This window comes from Cylas formicarius, unplaced genomic scaffold, assembly GCF_029955315.1.
Source record: "Cylas formicarius isolate icCylForm1 unplaced genomic scaffold, icCylForm1.1 PGA_scaffold_9__14_contigs__length_23061073, whole genome shotgun sequence".
Taxonomy (NCBI): Eukaryota; Metazoa; Arthropoda; class Insecta; order Coleoptera; family Brentidae; genus Cylas; species Cylas formicarius.
Window position 1 is genome coordinate 17,141,856 of NW_026844365.1, and position 22,953 is coordinate 17,164,808.

At 33.7% G+C, this 22,953-nt stretch overlaps 2 protein-coding genes across 3 annotated transcripts in view; one reads left to right on the plus strand and one right to left on the minus strand.

Annotated features, from left to right (window-relative positions):
* LOC132707384 (melatonin receptor type 1B-B-like) overlaps positions 1–22,953 on the plus strand; it is a 121,384-nt gene that overhangs the window by 12,024 nt on the left and 86,407 nt on the right. The gene's annotated exons all lie outside the window — the stretch shown is intronic.
* LOC132707352 (major facilitator superfamily domain-containing protein 12-like) lies at positions 18–12,758 on the minus strand. Of its 2 annotated transcripts, none has more exons than XM_060679172.1 (4): positions 12,494–12,758; positions 3,987–5,129; positions 399–616; positions 18–347 (listed from the first exon to the last, which is right to left on the minus strand). In XM_060679172.1, the coding sequence occupies exons 2-4, from the start codon at positions 4,934–4,936 to the stop codon at positions 112–114; spliced, it is 1,404 nt and encodes a 467-aa protein (XP_060535155.1). In that variant the 5' UTR covers positions 4,937–5,129; positions 12,494–12,758; the 3' UTR covers positions 18–111. The 2 variants fall into 2 exon arrangements, with proteins under 2 accessions (XP_060535155.1, XP_060535156.1); XM_060679173.1 differs by lacking the exon at positions 12,494–12,758 and adding an exon at positions 9,207–9,501.

A 22,953-nucleotide genomic window follows, 5' to 3' on the forward strand; every position in this document is an offset into this window, starting at 1 on the left:
AACCTGTTTGATCACACCAGAATGGAAACCCAAATTAAAGCACAATACTTCAAAACATTCTGTATATTAGACAACATATACACAAAATCGTCTGGATAGACCGTCCTAGCTTCAGTTAGCCGCTATGCTGCTACACCCGTCTACGCATAGGTCTTCCCTGGATTTGGTGACGTTATCCCTCCTTTTTCTCAACACCATGACAGCGAACGCCCCGAGTATTATCGCACCGCCACACACGTCCGTCAAAACATCCCTGTAGTACCACAGGTTCGTCTGGTCGTCGTGTAACCACTGTATCACTTCTACGACTACTCCGTTGGACAGTTTATCTACGAAGCTCATTATACCTAAAAGTTAGTCTCGTAGACAAATTGGTCTTGCTGGAAAAGCGACCCCACCGTAAATAAAGGCCCCGCTATCGGTGTTATCTCCAATTAAATCTGTAGTGATGTCAAGACTAGAAACGGTGATGATACTGCCCGACGCCCCCAGCAAAGCGCCTACCGCGTAAATATAATACGAGGTGTACTCCTGACCCTGGCCCCACCTAATCCATAGGCACGCGATCAACCCGAGAGAGGAACCCAAGAGGAAACTTGTTTTTCTATTTGCGCATCTGGAACCAAGATGCTTCTGTCATTTAATAGTGTATTGTGTAACAAGTTTGATCAACGCAACTTTAGTCACGAGTTTGTCTGACACGAGCGGAGCCAGGGTTTTCGTTTTTGAAAACATCCGTGACTAAAGTACCGTTACGGGCTAACGAAGCTGACGTTTTGAACTGACACAACAACTATTACTTTTTTTTATTTTCAAAAAAGTGGCGGTAGTCAGAAACAATTACTGTTAGATGATAAACGATCCTTGACGACAAAATGTTTCCGACACTTGGGTTTAATAATGATAAGCAGTGATAATGATTATCTAGAGACAGATAATGAATTACGTGAAGAAATTTGTTTTTTGTTTTGTTAGGGGTTGTTACAAACTTATTTTCGACCAAATCGATAGTCATTATCTGAATCCGAAAAAAAAAATCCGGAAATATTCAAAATATAATTTACTTGATTGCTAAAAATTATAAGTCGCAATGCATGAAAAAGTAGGGAAATATAAAAGTAAATAATATTTAAAAAACTATAATTGTGTCAAAATATAACAATATAAGAAACGACGTCTTGGATGGGTTTAAAAAATATAATAAAATATACGCACTCGTTACTTTTACTGAAAATATTTTCTGTTTTCAAGATTGTTGTTAAAGAATCAACTTAAGGGCCAATTTTGTATGAAACTGAAATATGAATTTTAATAATGTGATGTATATAATGTAAACGGGGCTGTCCGTTAAATATTGAAAGCATCAAAGTTGTGTTTTAATAAGTAGTGCATTTTATCTCAATAAAATCATCACGAAGTGGAACCGAGACGTCTACAGACTAGATTTGGAATAAACGTTTGGTATAGGATCATTGCTAATCCACAGCCTAGATGGGCGGATGTACACCGTGTGCCAAATAAAACGATCTACTATACGATCTGAAAACCAATAGGAGATACGAAAAAAAGTTTCGAACAAAAGTTTCCTGGAATCTCCTGCAGATTTAAAATATTATAATTTTGTTGATACAGTTGCAAAAGTGTCCGCCCCGATATCGACTTTGTTATTTTAAATGGAACATCCTGTATATTTCTGCATTTTTGGAATACTTGGTTAACATAAGGGTCACTTTTTTAACAAATTCCTATTCGAATAATTTTGCATAGTTTAGGCAGAAATTGAGGTTATGTGTTTTTTTTTGATATTTTGATTGACCCATATAAATTTGTGTTGTTACGCTACTGATTCAGGTATTGCAACCAAATTTTAATCACAGACTAAAGAGATCAGTTTGAGAGATGCTTTTCTGCTTATACAGAGTATCCCAAATTGGTGGTGCCGTTTTGGCGAATTTTAAAATGGAACACACTATATTTTCATTCAGATATCAATTCTAGGACAAAAAATAAGGTAAGTTTGTAATTTATCATATATTTAAATTTTACTTACTTTTTGAGATATTCGAGGTTTAAGATAACACCCGTATAAATTCTTGTTGAATTTAAAGCTGCCCACATTAGGTCACTTGTTGGCGATATTAGGTATTTTTTTAATAGCAAAGACATTATACTACTTCTTTTAAAGATATAATACTCAAAAACAAACAAAAATGTCAAAGTTTGTTTATACCTTAATGCGTAAAAAAAGATTGTGATGTCATAGCCAACTACATTTTTAAATATTTTGATATTTTTTGTTGTTTTGATGCCAGATGAAGCGAGCAATTTAGGAGGAACATTTTTGACTAAACTTTAAGGATCGAATTAACGAATTTTTATTAGTACACTTTTTGTTTTCTAGATTTATTTATTAAAATTTCTTACCTTATTTGGTTAGCCTATAAAAATGTTTCTTTAAATGTGAATTCTAAAGAATTATTAAATCTGTTAAAGTGTGTAGTATAGAGTTGATTTTTTCAAAATTTCCACGTATTAGTGGGCCCCTGTATTGTTAGCAATAGGTTTTTTTTCTTATATCTTTAAAAGAAGTAGTATCATGTCTTTTCTATTTAAAAAATACCTAACATTCCCAATAACTGACCTAATGCGCGCAGCTTTAAATGCAACAAGTATTTGTACGGGTGTTATATTAAACCTCGAATATCTCAAAAAAGTAAGTAGAATTTAAATATAACATGAATTACAAACTTACCTTATTTTTTGTCCTAAAATATGGTGTGCTCCATTTTAAAATATTGAGTTTTTGTTAACTGAATCGACAAAACGGCACCAACTATTTGGGACCCTCTTTATAAGCTGAGGTGTATCTGTCAAACTGATTGAGTAGTGTATCCTCTCTTTAGTCTCTGGTTAAATTTTCGTTGCAATGCCCGTATCAGTAGCGTCACAACACAATTTTATATGGGACAATCGAAATATGAAAAAAAAAACGCATAACCTGCCTAAACTACGCAAAATTCGAGTAGGAATTTCTTAAGAAAGTGACCCTTATTTTAATCAAGGACTCCAAAGATGTCGAAATGTACAGGGCGTTCCATTAAAAAAAAAACAAAGTTGATGCCAGAACACTTTTGGGCCACCCTGTACTAACAAAATTATCATATTTTAAATCTTAAGGAGATTCCAAGACACTTTAGTATAAAACTTTTTTCGTATCTCCTATCGGTTTGCAGTTCGTATAGTGGATCGTTTTATTTGGCACACGGTGTATCTAGAGCTTTTACGACATCAAATGGTGCCAAAAAAAAATATATATGAATTGTATATGGAATAGATTTCTTCTTCTGGGGTCCATCCATTGACAAAGATGTCTTGGTATAGCACACTGTAAATTGTTTTTGACGCGATTTTCATTTTCAAATCTCTTGTGCACTAAGCAAAAATCGAAAAATCCAATATGGCGGCCACAAGAAAAATGAAAGTTAAGGCAGGTTATGAGATAACAAAATGCGATCGAGATGTCGTACACGCTATCTTACTTTTAATATTAATTAATTTAATTAATTTAAGCGTTTTTAATTTACTGACGAAAAACGAAATCCGCCATTTTTCGCCCATATTTCTCAAACCAATTGGCCGAGAGACGCGAATTTGGGACACACTGTATCTCTATGTAATGCTTAAAAAATATGAGGGGCCTGCAACATACAGTAAAAATGTTTTTCAATTTTCTCTACGGCTCATGTTTAAATCAGTTAAGCAGAATTTAGATCAACATTCGGAGAAAAAAGTGAACCCCTTTTCTTTGGATTTTATATTTTTATTCCCTGCAGTTTATAAAATATTTTCTGAAAAATAAAATTTCAACTTAAAAAACATAACGTATTACATAGGTTGGGAAAATGCTCTTGTTTCGTAATTGCATTGTTTAAAAGCAAAATTTTGCGATTCAGAGCAAAGTCAACCTTCAACGATACCAAACTTACCGGTTGATGGGTTCCACTATAAAAGACGTGGCGAAACTAGCTATGTACATCGCCAACGGTACTAAAGCTAAGGAACTGGCGACCATATCTAAGGCCTCGTGAAGGTATAGCGTGATGAACACTTGCGTCAAGTTGACGAACAGCCTCGAAGCCATGTATATCACAGCTATGTGGTAGACCCTGACGTTCGTAAGCAAATCTCTGACGCTGGTCCGCATGATAGTGCCCCGAACGTCACGGGGTCCGTTGGTAGTCCACGATTCTTTGACGAATACGTGAAACAATACTGAACAAACGAGGCCGAACGCCATGACAGCCCATACGATGTGCTGGAACTTGGTTTCGTCTCCTGGCCCGATTTTGGTATCATTCTCGCTGGAAAGATGGAGCACGCCCCAGGTCACCAAGTACACCAAAACGTTGGCGATCACCGTCAAGACGTTCCGCGAGGCGGTGAGTCTAGTTCTATCGTGCTGGTTCGGAGTTAGCTCCGGTATAAGCGAGAGATGGGCTATTTGCACAGCCGCCCACCCGAATTGAAATATAATAATGAACATGGAGTAGTACACCATTCGGGCGGTCGTGGAGGACGTTTCGCAACCAATGCACGGCGAGAAAATGAAAGGGAACGTTAGAAGGACGCACACCGTGCCTATCAAGTGCCAGATTTTCCGCCTTCCGTATATGCAACAATAGAAGTTGTCCCCTTGATCAGAATGGTAGCCTATGAAAGGAGTCGCGAGTGCGTCAGCCACTTGACCGACCAACAGCAAGCACCCCGCTTGCCAATTGTCGAATTCTAGGACTAGATGGAAGAAGACTAAAAGGTAGGTAAACCACATGGAAGCGCAGACGTCGTTGAGGACGTGGCCCATACTATAAGCGAGGTTTATTTTGAGGGGCAGCCTCTGGTACACTTCGGAGTAGTCGTCTTGGATTTGGTTACTCATTTCGACCCGTTACCTCAATTAAATATCTACTAAATAAATATATATTTCAAAAAATTAAAACTAGATAAAATGTGACGTTTTTGTTCCCATTAACGACAACAAAGGGAGCAACAAGGTGGCTGGACTCTGAAAATGGAGGTGGTTTGAAAGAAACGCGAGTTTCTCAGCATTTCTTTTTGTAGCATTGAAGATCCTGAAAGAGAAAACTGCAGATATAGTACTTATTATGTCGCAATGCTTTTTTTGTATAGTTGAAGAATCCGTTTGTGTGTGAATTCTTCAACTAAGAGCGAACTGCAGCATATACAAGAAAAGCAAATTTTAATTTAACACGTAATAATATATTTTGACACAGACTGTTCGATCAACCACGTTATCAAGATCCTACATTTTTGTTTTTCTTTGATAATAGTATCTGTGACCACTTCCATACCTATTACAGCAGTTTATTTTCATTCGAATGAATGTTGATGAAGTACTCGCAATCTACTAGTATTGGTTAATGCTATAGGTTAACACACATATGGTTCGATGATTTTTTATACTATATGTTTAAATTCAATGGACAAACCAAGGAAATATTTATAAAAAGAAATAATAATTAAATAAATTAAATTCGAAGGTTTCCGATCTCATTTGTAGAATGTAGGATAATATCTTTTTTATTTAGCGGCAATCAATTGAGAATGAATTAAAACAAATAGTAGTAATTGAATAAAGCGTTTATCTATACCAAACTGCGCTGAAACTTCCTGTGAAAATTTTGCAATATCTGTAGATAGTAATAGAAAACAATTACTCAGATCATGCGAATTCACCGCGAAAAGTTTTAAGTGTTTACCTTTTTGGGTCCGGAATTGTTTTGACAAAATAAGCGCTACTTTCGTAAACAGATGATGTCAATGACACTTGTCAGGACTTTTGGATTAAAATCCGATGTTCCGCATCTTGAGGTACAGAGTTTAGAGTTTAGATTTAAGATTAAATCACAATTTGAAATTCACGTTATATGTATACGTTGGAACATGAATATTAATTTTAAATAATAATTCGGGAGCATTATTATTTAACAATTTGTATAAAAAAAATACTGCAGACAGAGTTCTTCTGCTTTGTAGCGAATGAAGATTGTATGAGTCCATAATGTCTGTCTTTGGTATGTGCATTTAGTACACACCAGTTTCAAGGTAATAAACTCGGAAACTTATTTTGGAATTTTTCAATGTATATAAACGAACAATGTTCAAGTGTATACATTGTTTTAAGAATTATTAAATTCAAAATTTTACAATTTTATATAACATTAATATGTGCCCTGAAAGAGTATCAAAGGATACGCCAAGATTCCGCACTTCCAAGTCTGCAGCCAACACTATTCTCCTAATTTTAGATTCCTATTTTACTTGTTTCCTTTTTCTACTAAAGCTAAGCACAGACCACTTAACAATATTAAAATTTAATTTAATTTTTATAGTCCAATCATATATTCTCTGTAAGGCTTGTTGAAGTTTTAGACAGTCAATGTAAGTTTTAATTATACCATAAAATTTGAGATCATCAGCATATAAAAATATTTTCGAATCATAAACTAAAGCAACCAAATCATTAATAAACGAAAAAGCGATCGATCAAGAATGGAACCCTGCGAAACACCTGACATTGAATACGAGACTTACTCTTTTTATAACAACTCGTTGTGGTCTCCGATAAGGGAGGATATTATTAATAGTGAAGAATTGAAGTCAAGGAATAAACCTAGTGATTTCAAACTTACCGTATAGGCAATAGTGATCAGGCCCTAATAAGAAGGAAAATATATTGTCTATAAGTTCCTACCTTGGATACACTGAACAAGAAGCTGGAAGAAGATGAAACCAGGACAACTATGTAGCATTTGTGGAACCAAGTAAAATAAAAGGTCAGAGCTGAAAATGTTACTCCTACTTTAAGTTCCATCATAAATTTGGTAAAAAATGCAATTAGTAACATACCAATTGAGATCTGGAAAAAATCAGTACAGCACATGATAAAAATTGATAATGAAACATAATTGGATTTAGACGTTTAGAATAGAAACTTATTATATATAGATATGAGATTATTATATATATTTAATGTCATTGTTTTTTTAGTGTAATTTAATAAGATTATACCGACCTAAATAAACCAAAATAACTAAATATATAAAACTTTGAGAGTCCGCCCCTAATGTTCTGTCCTTTAGTACATACCGGGGCCCAGTTTTGTTGCCGTCGGCAGGTAACTTCCATAATTGCGGGCACAAGCCAGCACGATGAAGATTCAGACAGACCATACAGTTACGAAACGTACAGTTGTAAATGAAATAAAGATAAAAAACTAACCAAATTTGGAAATGTGCTGTAAACTGTTGTTAAAAAGTCATTATATATCCGTAGCCAATAGTGTAGGGAAATTTTCCTATTATCTTCTTGTTCTATTTGTGGGATAAAAGACAAATGAGTCTTCAAAAAATCAAAAATTCTGTACCTTTTACACGGTCATCTTGGATTCCGTTTCAAAATGGTTCTAGGAATACGTTTTTGAATTATTAAATTAATATAAAAAAATTAAGGAGTTATTAAGTCTGTTTCTTAAGTAGAGCTGACGACTCTGCTATCTAGCCCGTGTAAAAAAAATGCTAATACGGGCTTTGACAAAAGCACTGAAAATGAACTTCGTTTTTTTTTAAGAGAAAACACCATGGTGAATTTCATAGAGTGCCACCATTTTAACGTAACTGTACGACAAGTACAAGGTGTATCATAAGAAAACGAACAACTTGGTGTTATACTTCAATGAAGTTCGGCTAGTCAGTTGAATTCTCTGTGAAAGCAATTTACACTAAAACAAAATTTTTATAAATAAAAATGTTATGTTATGGAAAATGCATACATTTCAAAAAGCCTCTGTAGCTCAAATCAATCAAAAAGTATTTTTCACAAGAAAACTTATTTTGAAATTTAAGTGAAATTTATTGTTACCAGTCCGAGTTCATTGGCGTGCGAGAATTCCTTTTTTTTTCGCTGTTTTTGAATGCTTTTAAATTAACTGAATTTTCATTGTGTCAAAAATGCGCTTGATATGGTTATTTTGAGAGTATCTGAAATATTGAACCATGTGCGTTTGCAATACGCAATCTCCTTTATCGAAACATGAAGTGCACGCAACGTGTTGATTTTTTAACGTCTGGCTACCTGATCGATAACAATAAGATGTCTATTTTAATTTTATGATGGCTTAAGTAATAATGCGATGCGAGAATATGCAGTTCAACAAATGTATATTTTTAATTAATAATAACAGCGATAATGAATATAAAATGACAAAAGACGAATTTGCTTAGCTTTTTCTATTAACCTATTTTATTCTAATCTCTAACTTAAACTTATAGAGTAAGCAAATAGGCATTTCAAAAATTACCTTACATATGTTTAGAACCTTATTCAATCTCTCTTTAAAAACACATCTCCTTCAGCATGGAAAGAACGAAAAATTTGCCCAGTTCTTAAAAAAAGTGATGTTACTGACATTAAAAATTACAGACATATATTTCTAAATATTGCTTCCACATAGTTGTTCTGGTTTCATCTTCTTCCAGCTTCTTGTTCAGTTTATCCAAGGTAGGAATAAAAAGACATTATATTTTCTTCTTATTGGGGCCTGATCACTGTTGCCTATACGATGAGTTGGACATTACTACGTTTATTCCTTGTCTTCAATTCTTCTCTATTAATAATATCCCTTATCGACGATATTGGCGTTTTTGTAAGTAGACAGGTTTCATTTAAAGCTTTTTGTTGAATAAGTCCTCTACTGATTAAAATACCTTTTTCGAAACGCGCAGATTATTCAACACTAAGGCAAATCGTCAACACTCAAGAAAAATATCAGAAAGAAAGAAATATACCTGGCCCACCCCAGCCTTGTCACAAGTAAGAATGCGTTTTTTGTTAATGGCCGATGAAGATTCAGACAGACTATACCAGTTTGTATTTTCTATATCGCCAGGTTTTTAATTTACATAAAAACATATTTAACTAATTCGCTTTCAAAAAAAACGTTGTTATTAACTGAATACACTGGGTATAACTATTATGATGTACTCGAATTTGAAAGAAAGTCAAACAAACTTTCAGCAAAGAAAGAACGCTGGGTGTCCCAAAAAATAAAATTTGTGTGACTTCTCTTTTCATCGTTGGGTCTAAATCGATTTTACAATTAAAACGTACGTATAAAGGCCGATAATTACCTTATACGAATATTTCCCTCCAATTTATAGATGGTTTAGCAAAATAAAGGAACACGCAACACCACTGGCAATCAGGATCGGAATAATAACCGCAAATGTAAATAATTCTGTTATAAAGGAAACGATAAGGATACGTAGGATTCGAATAACGATAGGCTTTGTATTTATGTCAATAAAGTACTTCATATTGTTTAAAAAACTGGGAAAACTTTGCAATCGACTGTATCATTTTAATTAGATGTAGTTGTACAGTATAGGCCTGAACAATAAACATTATAGTCTTAGCCAACCACAAAAATTCTTGACACTGAGTGGCTTGAAGATCATCTGTAAAACTTTTAACTTTAATCTTGTATCTACTATATGATCTATAATCATTCAATTTGATCATAATAATTGGTAAAAAGTACGTCTGTTGATAACTGTAAAAACTTAATGTTCTATTGATTATTTTTATTTGAATTTTTTATATAAACATTTTATATAATTGTTGTATTAATATTCTGTTTTCAATTTAAAATAAAAATCATTTAATATTCAGAAACAGATAAGAGATTATAAACTATAAAAGAATATTTTGTTGAACAATATATTTTTCCCATATCTAATATCAATCTTAAACTTCCAAAAAGTGTCTGCAGTTCAGGAAATAAATCGTTAAGATAAGATTTGTAATTGGATTCCAAATAAAATTCGTATTCCAGGACAATTCTGACATCTTCAAACGAGCTGTAACGGAGACAGCAAAAATAAAATAAAATGCTCGTAACAATAGTATTCCACATGTCGTATGGAAAGAAAAAAATCACAGGATTCTGCTACTACTAGTCAAAGTTTAAACTCAAAAAACACATAAGCTATTTTCCACAACCGAAAAATTCCGCTGAGTGTCGGCCATAGGCGTAGGTAAACTTGGTGCAATGGTACAGTGGATAACGTAAACTAGAGAAGACTCCACTAGTGAAAGCAAGCAAGTGTGGCAATACACAAAACCAAATTCAAAATGAACAACGTTAAACTATTGTTTTATCAATCAATTGAGAAGTTTGCACTAGAGAACTAGCGAAAGGCAGTTTAACATGTCACAAAAGAAAAACAGAAAGCGTGCGATGTTTATTTGGTCGATCGGACCTTCGCGTCGACATGTTAATTATAGGGTCACGAGGAGATGAATGGTTGTTTCTTTTATTACATTTCTGAGGTATTCCAAGATGCTGGAGTCGAATATACGAAACTTTATTAGTAAAATGTTTCAATAATATAAGATTATCGTTAGGGTTGCTATTAATACTTCGATACTTCGAATCACACCACTTAGACCAGTCAATTTCGGTAAATAGAGTAAAAAGATTTTTTTTTTAATAGATCTTTTTCAGAACAGCCAGAGAAACTTTTTTACTCGTAAAAAAAATCAGGTGAACAACAAACATCTTTCCTTTTCATTTAGTTATTTCTTTCTTTCTGCTCAACATTTTTTTTTTCAGGATTGTGCAAAAATGTATACTTCCTCAACCACACTATCGCTTCGTTTAGTGTAATTTTTTACCTTCAACTCGTATAGTTTTGACCACTGAGTGCACTTTTTGTCGACTTTATTGCTGCTAATCTTCTAATCGCCGGGGATTATTCCAGCCGTTTTAATGGACTTTTGATGATGCGAATTATGAGGAGGTTAGAGCAATTTTAATCGTCCCTTTATGATTATAGTCGTGACGGTTAAAGTGAAGTAATGAACTTCAATCTTTTTTGATGGCCTACGATAAAATTTCGGACGTTTTGCTTGTACCATAGTTTATCATTAGGCCCAATGAAAACTGTAATAAAGTCAAATTACATTGCCGGTCGTGACAATTTAAAGATACAAAACAAACCTTCCTGTTATATCTACGAACGCAATAAAACAAAACGTTTTCCACAGTTATTTTTTATAATTATTGTTCAGTTTCTAATGTAACTTCTTACAGCAACCATAATGGTAACAATAATTTCTATATCTAGATACAAACTTATTATTTAGACCCTACAAACCATTGAAAGCATGAGAGTGTGCCAAGAATTATATACTTGCCTACTTTTCCTCTGTAGTGAGGAAAAGGGCCACTTTCCTCACTGTTTTGAGGAGAGATTATGCTATAACTCAATTCAATTCATTTTCCTAATTGCACCATAACTATATATCTACATACCTTCACAATGTAATCTATATTACCAATCCTTGAGGCACTACATAATTTTTTTTTGGTCGCTGAACTTTTATTATACTTCTTCACTAATTTGATCGTTCAGGTGATTTTGGAACCACTTTAATGTTAATCAATACCGATTGTTATCGTTTGTGAAATTTAAGTTGCCTCTGCCTCTGAGTGTTGTTCATTTCATATGCCGAAAATACTGCTTCATTTAATGTAGCCTTTCAGTTAACAAGACCGCACATCAGTTTTTAATTCTGAATGTAGTTGATGGTTGTTATTTTCGGCAGAGCAAATTTCTGGTAATTCATAAGAGATCTTGGTGAGCGAACTAGGGAAATGAGGCAAGTCGCCTGAAGGTCCATCAATCTTATAAATTCAAATACCATCTTTTATCGTATATTTGTTTGTCGTTTAAATATCTATGAATTATCAAGTGCGAATTAAATTAGATCATGCGACACTTAATATAGATTCCTTATCAAAGTCAAAATACTGATACCCGTAGAACTTATTTATTTGACAAGATCTAACTGAGTATACCACAAGAAAACCTTCTGGTGGACACTTCGCCCCTTGCCTGTATTGACAGTGTGAATAGAATACTTCTTGAACATCTATGACTAGTACCATACGTCGCATCATTTCCCTAAATTTATATATTAGATAGCGTCAAAGCTAATATTCTAATATTAGTTAAGGTGTGTATAAGGGATAAGTATACCTACCTAGATAATAATAAAAGAATCCTAAATAAGAAATAGTTTGATATGTTGTTGATTTCGAAAAATCAAAGAAACATCCGAAATTTGAAGGAACATATTTTGTAGTTACACTTAGAGGAGTAAATTTATTTTAATTTTAATTTTAATTTTATTTACTAAAATCTATGACGAACTAATGCAGAGATCTTTTTTGCAAGCAGCTTATAGTGTTGTAGAAAAATCAACCAAAATTTCCATAACAACAGACCGTATTGTTATCGACATAGCTGAAAATAACTCGCTGATAAATAATAGCCGCTGACCTAATTACATTCTAATTATTTTAAACTTTCCACGGACGATACGAAAGGACAAAAGATAGGGCCACACTTACCTTTGAATCAAATCCTATCATTGTGAACCGTTAACCTCAAAACAACGTTTTAGGTTATTATCGACGAATATTTCCAGGAAATATAGAGGAAACAATTGCAATATGGACGCGCGGTTGCCTCAAAATACATATTTTAGGTTGTCATCTTTCATTTTTCTTCCAAACAAAAAAACGACTACGACTTATTTGTCAAACATATTACTTTCCAACACTTATTTGCCTTTGTTTTGACACACTGCGTGACTCTATGCGCCGGTTGATCTAGGTGGACACCAGCCAAAGAATTGCCCTTGTTGCCATGTCGCATGGCAAATTTTCTCTCTCTCAGACGAAAAATGACAACTCACTTATCCCAAACTCATCGTATATATTGGTGGCAAAAATGACTTTAAAAACCTATACAGACTTCAGCGAAGTTATATATTTCAAATATTATTAACATATTTGACTTTAATATTAATTAATTGAATAAATCAGAATCCTATGACATCATAAATTACATCATGAAGAATCAAAATATCAATAGTACATTGATAGTACAAGTTTGATAAACTCCACGAGATTGTTATCACGGCTAACTGAAGAAGTTTATCACATTAACCTAAAAATGTTACCATAATAGCGTATTTTAGAGCAGGGAAGATTTGTGATCAATAATAATAAAAAACTGTCTGTATTACATCATAATAACAGTGCTAGCACCCAAGTATTACATCATAAAACAGTGCTAGCACCCAATAGGCTTAATCACCAAACCATAAAAGAACTCTTTTCATTGTATATTTAATCACTTACGGCAATTATTTAGTCATTTTAGTCAAATAGTAATTTTATACTTCCATTTTAATTTAAAGACATTTCAGACAAAGCGCCAACGTTGCAGTTGAAATCGGGGCAAGGGATTTCAAGTTACGACGTACCGCACACGTTTGACTCATCGACCGCGTTCGCCGTGGTTTCCTTGATGATTCTCACAGCTGTTCTGGCTTTGTATACACTGCTTGAACCGAATCGCGGAGGATGAGAAATCAATTTCACTCTAACGTGGATACTTATTGGCAAAATTTTGATTATTGAATGGAGCTTAATAATTTTTTAAATAAAGATACTATGAATTATTCAGAATGTAAAAGAGAATGGCAGTCAAACGGTAAAAAAAAGGAAAGAAGATATATATAATTTTGTTGATGGTGTTAGGTGATCTATGAGAAGTAAAGGCTCTCTGAGGGAATAACAAAAATGTTGACAATGTATTCCGGGATATGCTGCAGACGTTTCCCGAAGATCTCACTTGGCATCTTCAATGTGAGCATTATAATTTCTATTAGTCTTTTTCCTATATAAAATTAAATTAAATTTAAATTAATCCGTACCATAATTATTGATCTAGAAGTTACCAATTCAATCCAAATATATCATCGGAGGCACACTAGAGAAGACAGTAATATAATTGTTATTATCTCTGGTCGACTTATCTTAAATGTCTTTGGAACAAATAATTACGATAGAAGAAAGAGATTAAATAAATAAGCGATGTATGTATAATAAAAAATCTAACTGGAACTAACGTCTGATCACCATTCTCTTTTAAGATAACGTCGATTCTTATCTGATCATGATAGGAAATTCCGATTCAATTTCAAAATACTGTCTAGGCCTTTGTTTTCATCTTAATTATTTATTTTGAATAAATAATATTGCACCCGGGAAGATTTTGAGGAAGTGATGCCAGGCACCATGAAACGCAAAACCTCTCTATACCTTCTAATTTTTATTTTCTGTAGCTTATTTTAATTTTGAATCTTTGAAAGTTCATACAAACATGCCAAATTATTAATTGCAGCGACGGTCTCAAATACAAAAAATACTTAATTAGTATTGTTATAATTTTTTGGCTTGGAGACCTAAGAAACTGCAGTCTAAAATAAAACAAAAAACCAATTGCATTCTGCCCTGCCTCAGCAATTTTGGGACCGATCGTAATATAATAAGTATAATAAAAATATAAATACTTTTTCAAAGAAACCTCCATATTCTATTGTAATACTTTTTACAAAACATCTGGATTCCTCCTGGGTCGGTTTTTGCTGAGTCGAAATTGCTGCCGTTTCGTCAATCATCCTGTTGACTTCTTCAGAGCTTATATATTGTTTGAGGGGGCGGAGCTAAATGGGGGGATAAAGACCGACTCGGATGACTGGATTCCGAAATTGGTGGCAGGTAGAGACCTGAGTCGCGGTTAAGATTGTTAGGTTGTTTATAGATTTCCATAGACTCTCGAATTTTCCTTGGTAGAAGAACTACATGCAAGAATTTTAGTTTTGTCGAATAAAATTTTATGTCCGGTTTCATGAGTATGTATGCAACAGCTGATGATTTTATTTGTAAGGCTTTTTCGTGTTCTTTGAGCCTAGTTGATATTTTTCGTCCGGTCTCTCCAATGTATTCTTTGCCGCATATGCATGGAATGCCGTAAACCCCTGGCATCTCAAATGGAATTTTGTTTTTGACGGACCAAATACGTTGAGAGAATTTTGGAAAAGTGGTAAATCTGGTTTGGACTTTATACTTCTTTAGAACTTTTGATATGTCAGTGATGTAAGGAAGGACCACAGTGGCAAGTGTACTATTGCTTTCGGCCTCATTGCTATTGGAAGGTTGTGGTGAGCGTATTTTTTAATGGAACGGTTAATATCTTTAATGTGGAAATTATTAGAGAGAAGAGCAGAGGTAAGGTGTTTTAATTCTGTTGTCAGTGACTCGGGCTAAGATAGTTTTACGGCTCTGTTAATAACCGATGATTTTTGGACCGGATGGTGTGAACGTTATCCCCAATTTTTATCACGCCATCACGTCACAACCTTATCCGCTAATAAAATTTTTCGAAAATCTAGTTTCGCTTTACTTCGAAAAGAATTCATCATACGCGTAAGGAAATAAACCAAATCAATAAGGCTCTCCTGTATCTACACCTTGAAATTTCTTCTATTTTGTCCCCATCTGAGTTCAATACCCTTTCAAACATGATTCATAAGAAAGCTTAAAATTTGAAAAACTAACGTCAACTCTAGGAAAACCATCAAACTCTTCTAAACTATCAAACACTAATAAATGTATCATCACGGAAAAATTAGTTCTTTCCAAAGGTTCCAACTTAGTCCTTGCCCCACGTATTATCCCAAAAGAGGAAATCATTTGAAATGCCGAGTCTATCCTAAACAAACTGCCATCTCAAACAGCTGATGAAATTCGATTTGAAACCGCAAAAATCGTTAAAAAATCAAGACCTCCTAAATCCAATATTGCAAAGTCTGAACGCAATCTCTAAAATCCAATCCAGACATCATAATCCTAAAAGCAGATAAAGGAAATGCTACGGTAGTCATGGACACAAATGAATATCAGGAAAAGATTGAAGATATTCTTACACACGGATCATATCGTCACAAAGATCCTACATCGTCTATGGATCGCAACCTGAAATCTGTTATTAAGGCTTCATCTCTATCAGACTCCGTGAAAAAATGTCTGTAACACCTCAATACTCTAAAATTCCTCGTCTCTAACGGACTCCCAAAGATTCACAAACCAGGATCACCCCTTCGACCTATTGTCAGCACCATCGGTTCTCCAACATATTCTCTAGCAAAATATCTAGCTTCTATATTAAAACCTTTTACGGGAAAAACGAATAGTTTCGTATTTAATTCCTTTCACTTCATTGAACAATTAAAAAGCATTACATTAGATACACAAGATATTCTAGTTAGTTTCGACGTAGAATCCCTCTTTACCAAAGTTCTTATTTCTGAAACTCTCGACATCATTTCAGACTTATTAAAATCCGAGAATCTGGAACCAAACCTTCTAACCTTAATTGAAAAAGCTTATCGGAAACATATTTTTCTTATAACGGTCAAATTTTTGAACAAACGTCGGGAACAGCTATGGGTTCTCCACTATCACCAGTCGTCGCGAATATATTTGTGGAAGCCTTTGAGAAGAAAGTCTCGACACATTTCATCTAAAATCAAAATTATGGAAACGCCACGTCGATGATACTTTTGTAACCTCATGGTCAAGAAACCCTAGTAGATTTTCTTAGACATTTATACTCTATAGACCCTAACATACCATTTTACCATTGACTTGGAGAAAGAAAATCAGACCTAACAATGGGTCATTGTGTTTACAGAAAACCTACACACACAGACCGATACCTTAATGCATGGTCATATCACCATCCGACCCAAAAATCATCGGTTATCAACTCTCTTGTTTGCAGAACCGTAAACTATCTCAGCCCGAGTCACTGAAAACAGATTTAAAACACCTTACCTCTGCTCTTCTCTCTAATAATTTCCACATGAAAGATATTAAGCGTTCCATCAAAACATACACTTCACCACAACCTTCCAATAGCAATGAGACCTACACTTGCCACTGTGGTCCTTCTTTGCATTCAAAACATCACTGACCACATATTAAAAGTTCTAAAGAAGTATAAGGTCAAAACCAGATTTACCACTTGTCCAAAAACCTCTCAACATCTTCGGTCCGTCAAAGACAAAATTCCATTTGAGATACCAGGAGTTTACAGCATTTCATGCATATGCGACAAAGAATGCATTGGAGAGACAGGACCAAAAAATATCAACTAGGCTCAAAGAACACGAAAGAGCCATACGACTAAGACAAATAAACTCATCAGCTGTTGCCGAACACACGCATGAAACCGAACATAAAATTTTATTCGATTAAACTAAAATTCTTGCATGTAATCAGTTCTTCTACCAACGAAAAATCCGAGAGTCTATAGAAATTTATAAACAACCTAACAATCTTAACCGCGACTCAGGTCCGAGGCTGTGTTTATGCTCCTCATTTAGCTCCGCCCCCTAAAACAATATGTAAGCAGGTACTGAGTAAAATACGTTCCAGTTTCAGTCAAGCTCTGAAGAAGCCAACAGGATGATTGGCGAAACGTCAGCAATTTCGACTCAGCAAAAACCGACGCAGGAGGAATCCAGAAGTTTTGTAAAAAGTAAAAACATAAATATATCAATAAAACAAAAATATAAAATAAACATAGCAGAGCAATTTTCAGTCCACTATTCACAGGCCCTTTTTATGTCTGACGGTGTTATTAGTTAATAGTTTTATCGAATAAAATTTTATGTCCAGTTTCGTGATTGTGTTCTAAAAATGTTGATGAGTTTATTTGTCTTAGTCTTGAGGCACTGTCATGTTCTTTGAGCCAAATGGAATTTTGTCTTTGACAGATCGAAAATGTTGAGAGATTTTTATACAAGTGGTAATTCTCCATTGATGTTATATTTCTTTAGATATGTGGTCGGTGATGGTTTGGATGTAAGGAAGGACAACAGTGGCAAATGTGGGATTGCTTTCAGGCTCATTGCTATTGGAAGGTTGTGGTGAAGTGTATTTTGTGTTGGTTCGCTTAATATCTTTAATGTGAAAGTTATTACAGAGAAGAGCAGAGGTGAGGTGTTTTAATTCTGGATTCAGTGACTCGGGTTGAGATAGTTTTATGGCTCTGTAAACAAGAGTGTTTAAAACCGATGATTTTTGGACCCGATGGTGATGCGATAATGCATTAAGATCCGGTCTTTGTGCGTTGGTTTTCTATAAACACAAGGACCCAATGTTAGGTCTGATTTTCCATTGATGAGAGAGCATAGGAGGTTATTATTAGTTTCTAAAAATGGTATGTTAGAGTGTATAGAGGTTAAATGTCTTAGAAAATCTACTAGATTTTGATGGTCTCACTAGTGTTGACGTTAGTTTTTCCAGTTTCTGACTGGGATATTGGGTAGAAGATAATTCAGTTAAGTTCTGAAGAAGCCAACAGGTTGATTGGCGAAACGTGAGCATGTTCGACTGTTTCGGTAAATAGTAAAATTTTTATTGTTTATGTTGTCTATGCTCTTTCTCTTTCTCTATTTTTGCTTTTGTTAATACAATCATTTACTGGATCAGAACATTATATTAATATGATTTCCTTGTACTGACAAACCCTCTATTGTTTGCAAATAAATTATTTTATTTATTTATTCATTTATTTATGGATATGGACGGCAATTTCCGATCGCGGCCTCTTTAAAAAGAGAAAAATTTCAGCATCGTAGCTCCAACGGTTCAAAAGTTATTCTACTTTTTATGAAGCGTCGACAAAGAACGTACAACGGAAAACGGAGAAAGGACAGACAATATAAATGTTTTTTTTTTTACAGCGCAAAATTTGAATTCATTGATCTTTCGAAAACAACAAGCGACTCCTAAATCTCAGATGCGATATAAAAAATTATGGTTTGCGAATTATTGCAAAATGGTTGGGTTACCCACAGGACCAACTACACTGGCGAGCAAAACATTTAGGTCACTCAAGAAATTTCCAAATAATTTGGAAGAGAAAGTTTATCCCGAATCGTCGGTCTAGCAGGCAGTGAATTACTTGTTTTCCGACAAATGCCGATGGAGATATTTGTTATCTCTCAGTTATTGTTTATGATATTATTCTGATTGTATGGTATATTTTAGATTTGAGGTGTGTTTAACTGGTCATAATGCCTTTAGATCATATTGTTGTCCCAAGAGTTACTACAAGATGGTCGAGTATTATTAGTAGGAGTCTATGTGCTCTATAAAATGTATACTATGAGGAGACTGGTTTGATCTCTAGAAGACCAGGATCAGGTCGAAGAAGGATCACTAACCAAAGAGATAATATATTTTTGAACTGAAGAGGCTTTTACTTGATGAAAATCCATTTATCAAAATAAATAAGAACAAAAAGTTCAGATTTTAACGAAATTATATATTTTGACATGACATTTGTTAATTTGTTAATTAATGTTGTGAGAATTTAATTTCAATAAAGGAGAGGTATGTAAATCTAATTGATCGTTAAGCAACACATTTGAATGTCTCATTTTAATAAATTTAATTTTCTACTTTTTGTGGCTATATGTAAAATATCAAAATTGTCGTCAAAAATGTGTTTTTCTGTGTTTAAGTGTGTAGCATAATTAGAATCTAGACTATTGTTTTTAAACGCTCTTATATGTTCGTTAATGCGTTTCTTGAAGGATCTACCTGTTTGTCCAATATAAATTTTAGGACAAGATCCACATTTCAACCTGTGGACACCTGATTTTTGGGATTTTGGACATTTCGATTTATTGTTTTTTAAATATTTTCCTATCGTGTTGTTAGTTCTGAAAGCTATTTTTAAACCACATTTTGGCAAATGTTTTGAATCTTTTTCACTAGGTTCTCCCATGTATGTAATTGTTTTAAATTGTTCGTCTTCTGTATCAGATTTCGAATAAATAGAGTTTACTGTTGTCTGTATTTGTTTTTTATTTATAATGGACGGATTGTAGCCGTTGTTCAGTGCAATTTGTTTAATGATATTAAGTCCTTTGTTGTAATTTTCTGTTGAGAGTGGCGTATTAAGAAGTCTGCGTAAGTGTATAAAAGAGTTAAATGCAGCCATTTTGTGTGTATAAGGAACATTTGAGCTGTTATGTATGACCGTGTCCGTGTGTGAAGGTTTATGATATATTGAAAAATCTAATTTGTTTTTCACTTTCGTAATAGTTAAGTCTAAAAAATTAATAGAGTTATCCTGTTCAATCTCTATAGTAAATTTTATACGATTATGTATTGAGTTGATGTAATTTAAAAAAGAATTCAATTGTCTGTCCGTTCCAACAAAGCAAGCAAAGACATCATCCACATATCTATACCACCATAAAAAACTTTTACTTAAAGGCTGTTCTAGTATGATATTTTTCAAATTATCCATAAAAATCTCGGCTAACAAAGGACTAAGTGGGTTTTCCATAATCAAACCTTCTTTAGAGATATAAATCTGTCCATAAAATTCAAAATAATTTTGGTCTAAAGATACCATTAAGCCATCTAATAAATCCTGTTTCACCAATGGGTTAACCTGCTTCCGAGTTAGGGTGAAATCTACTAAATCTATCACATCCATAGGTGGAATACTGGGAAATAAGTTTTGTACATCAAAAGACAGTAGTGTTGCGTTAGAAGGGATTTTGATGTCTTTAATATTGTTGATTAATTGAAAAGAATTTTTTATTGCAAATTTTGGTTTAAAATCTGTGTGGAACTTTAAAATATTTACTAATTTTGTAGAGAGTTTAACTACTGGAGCTGTTAAATAAGACACGACTGGTCTAATGGACAAATCTTGTTTATGTAATTTAACTAAAGAATATAATTTCGGCGGTTGTGGATTCATAATTGTTAAAAAATATTTGTCTTTGTTACTAAATAGTGTGGAGTTAGTAATTACTTCCTTGACTTGTTATATCAACGAGTTATATCAAAGATAAGACAAGGAAGTAATTACTAACTCCACACTATTTAGTAACAAAGACAAATATTTTTTAACAATTATGAATCCACAACCGCCGAAATTATATTCTTTAGTTAAATTACATAAACAAGGTTTGTCCATTAGACCAGTCGTGTCTTATTTAACAGCTCCAGTAGTTAAACTCTCTACAAAATTAGTAAATATTTTAAAGTTCCACACAGATTTTAAACCAAAATTTGCAATAAAAAATTCTTTTCAATTAATCAACAATATTAAAGACATCAAAATCCTTTCTAACGCAACACTACTGTCTTTTGATGTACAAAACTTATTTCCCAGTATTCCACCTATGGATGTGATAGATTTAGTAGATTTCAAACTAACTCGGAAGCAGGTTAATCCATTGGTGAAACAGGAATTATTAGATGGCTTAATGGTATCTTTAGACCAAAATTATTTTGAATTTAATGGACAGATTTATATCTCTAAAGAAGGTTTGATTATGGGAAACCCACTTAGTCCTTTGTTAGCCGAGATTTTTATGGATAATTTGAAAAATATCATACTAGAACAGCCTTTAAGTAAAAGTTTTTTATGGTGGTATAGATATGTGGATGATGTCTTTGCTTGCTTTGTTGGAACGGACAGACAATTGAATTCTTTTTTAAATTACATCAACTCAATACATAATCGTATAAAATTCACTATCGAGATTGAACAGGATAACTCTATTAATTTTTTAGACTTAACTATTACGAAAGTGCAAAACAAATTAGATTTTTCAATATATCATAAGCCTTTACACACGGACACAGTCATACATAACAGCTCAAATCACCCTTATGCACACAAAATGACTGCATTTAATTCTTTTATACACAGACTTCTTAATACGTCACTCTCCACAGAAAATTACAAGAAAGAACTTAATATCATTAAACAAATTGCACTGAATAACGGCTACAATCCGTCTATTATAGATAAAATTATAAATTAAAAACAATTACAGACTCTGTTATAATTATAAACTCTATTTATCCGAAAATACAGAACATGAACAATTTAAAACAAATAAATACATAGGAGAACCTAGTGAAAAAGTTTCAAAACCTTTGTCAAAATGTGGTTTAAAAATAGCTTTCAGAACTAACAACACAACAGGAAAATATTTAAAAAACAATAAATCGAAATGTCCAAAATCCCAAAAATCAGGTGTCCACAGGTTGAAATGTGGATGTTGTCCTAAAATTTATATTGGACAAACAGGTATATCCTTCAAGAAACGCATTAACGAACAAATAAGAGCGTTTTAAAACAATAGTCTAGAAAAACAGAAACAGAAAAACACATTTTTGACGACAATTTTGATATTTTACATATAGCCACAAAAAGTATAAAATTAAATTTATTGGAAGCCATGGAGATTAACAAAATGAGACATTGAAATGTATTGCCTAACGATCAATTAGATTTAAATAGCTCTCCTTTATTGAACTTAATTCTCGCAACAACATTAATTAAGCTCTTATGGTCATTTTTCGGTATATATAGTAGCAGGTAGTTTGTAAATATTACATTTACAAACTACCATTGTCGAAACAAGTGTTATGTCATAATACATAATTTCGTGAAAATCTGGACTTTTAGTTCTTATTTATTTTAATATATTTTTGGTGTCCTTAAATTGGCGGAGTAGTACAGATTCTACTATTTGGCTTCGAAATCAACTGCAAAAAGTTAGAAGAGGGCTTCGTGCTAATGGATTGACTTGTCGAAGGAGTGCTACAGGGCACCGAAGGCGTCGAATAGCAAGATTGACTTTTGCCCGAAATCATTTAGACTGGAATGTTTATGAATGGAAAAACGTACTGTTTTCCGATGAATCGCGTTTTTGCTACACTGGGTCAGATGGATGTCCAGGAGTATGGAGGAGACCGAAAGATATGCCCCAGGTTGTGATGAAACACTTCCATATGGTGGTGGTTCGGTTATGGTGTGGGAAATCAGTTCAGAAGCACGCACAAGGTTGATCTTTATATAGAATGGCCCTTTGAGAGCTTACAGGTACATTACGGAAATACTGGATGAT

Coding starts and splice junctions, on each gene's coding strand:
- LOC132707352 (XM_060679172.1), bottom strand. CDS start 4,936: ATGAGTAACCAAATCCAAGACGACTACTCCGAAGTGTACCAGAGGCTG. Junction 617..3,986: donor ATAGTGGAACCCATCAACCG/GTAAGTTTGGTA, acceptor TCTTGGTTCCAG/ATGCGCAAATAGAAAAACAA. Junction 348..398: donor TAGCGGGGCCTTTATTTACG/GTGGGGTCGCTT, acceptor ACTAACTTTTAG/GTATAATGAGCTTCGTAGAT.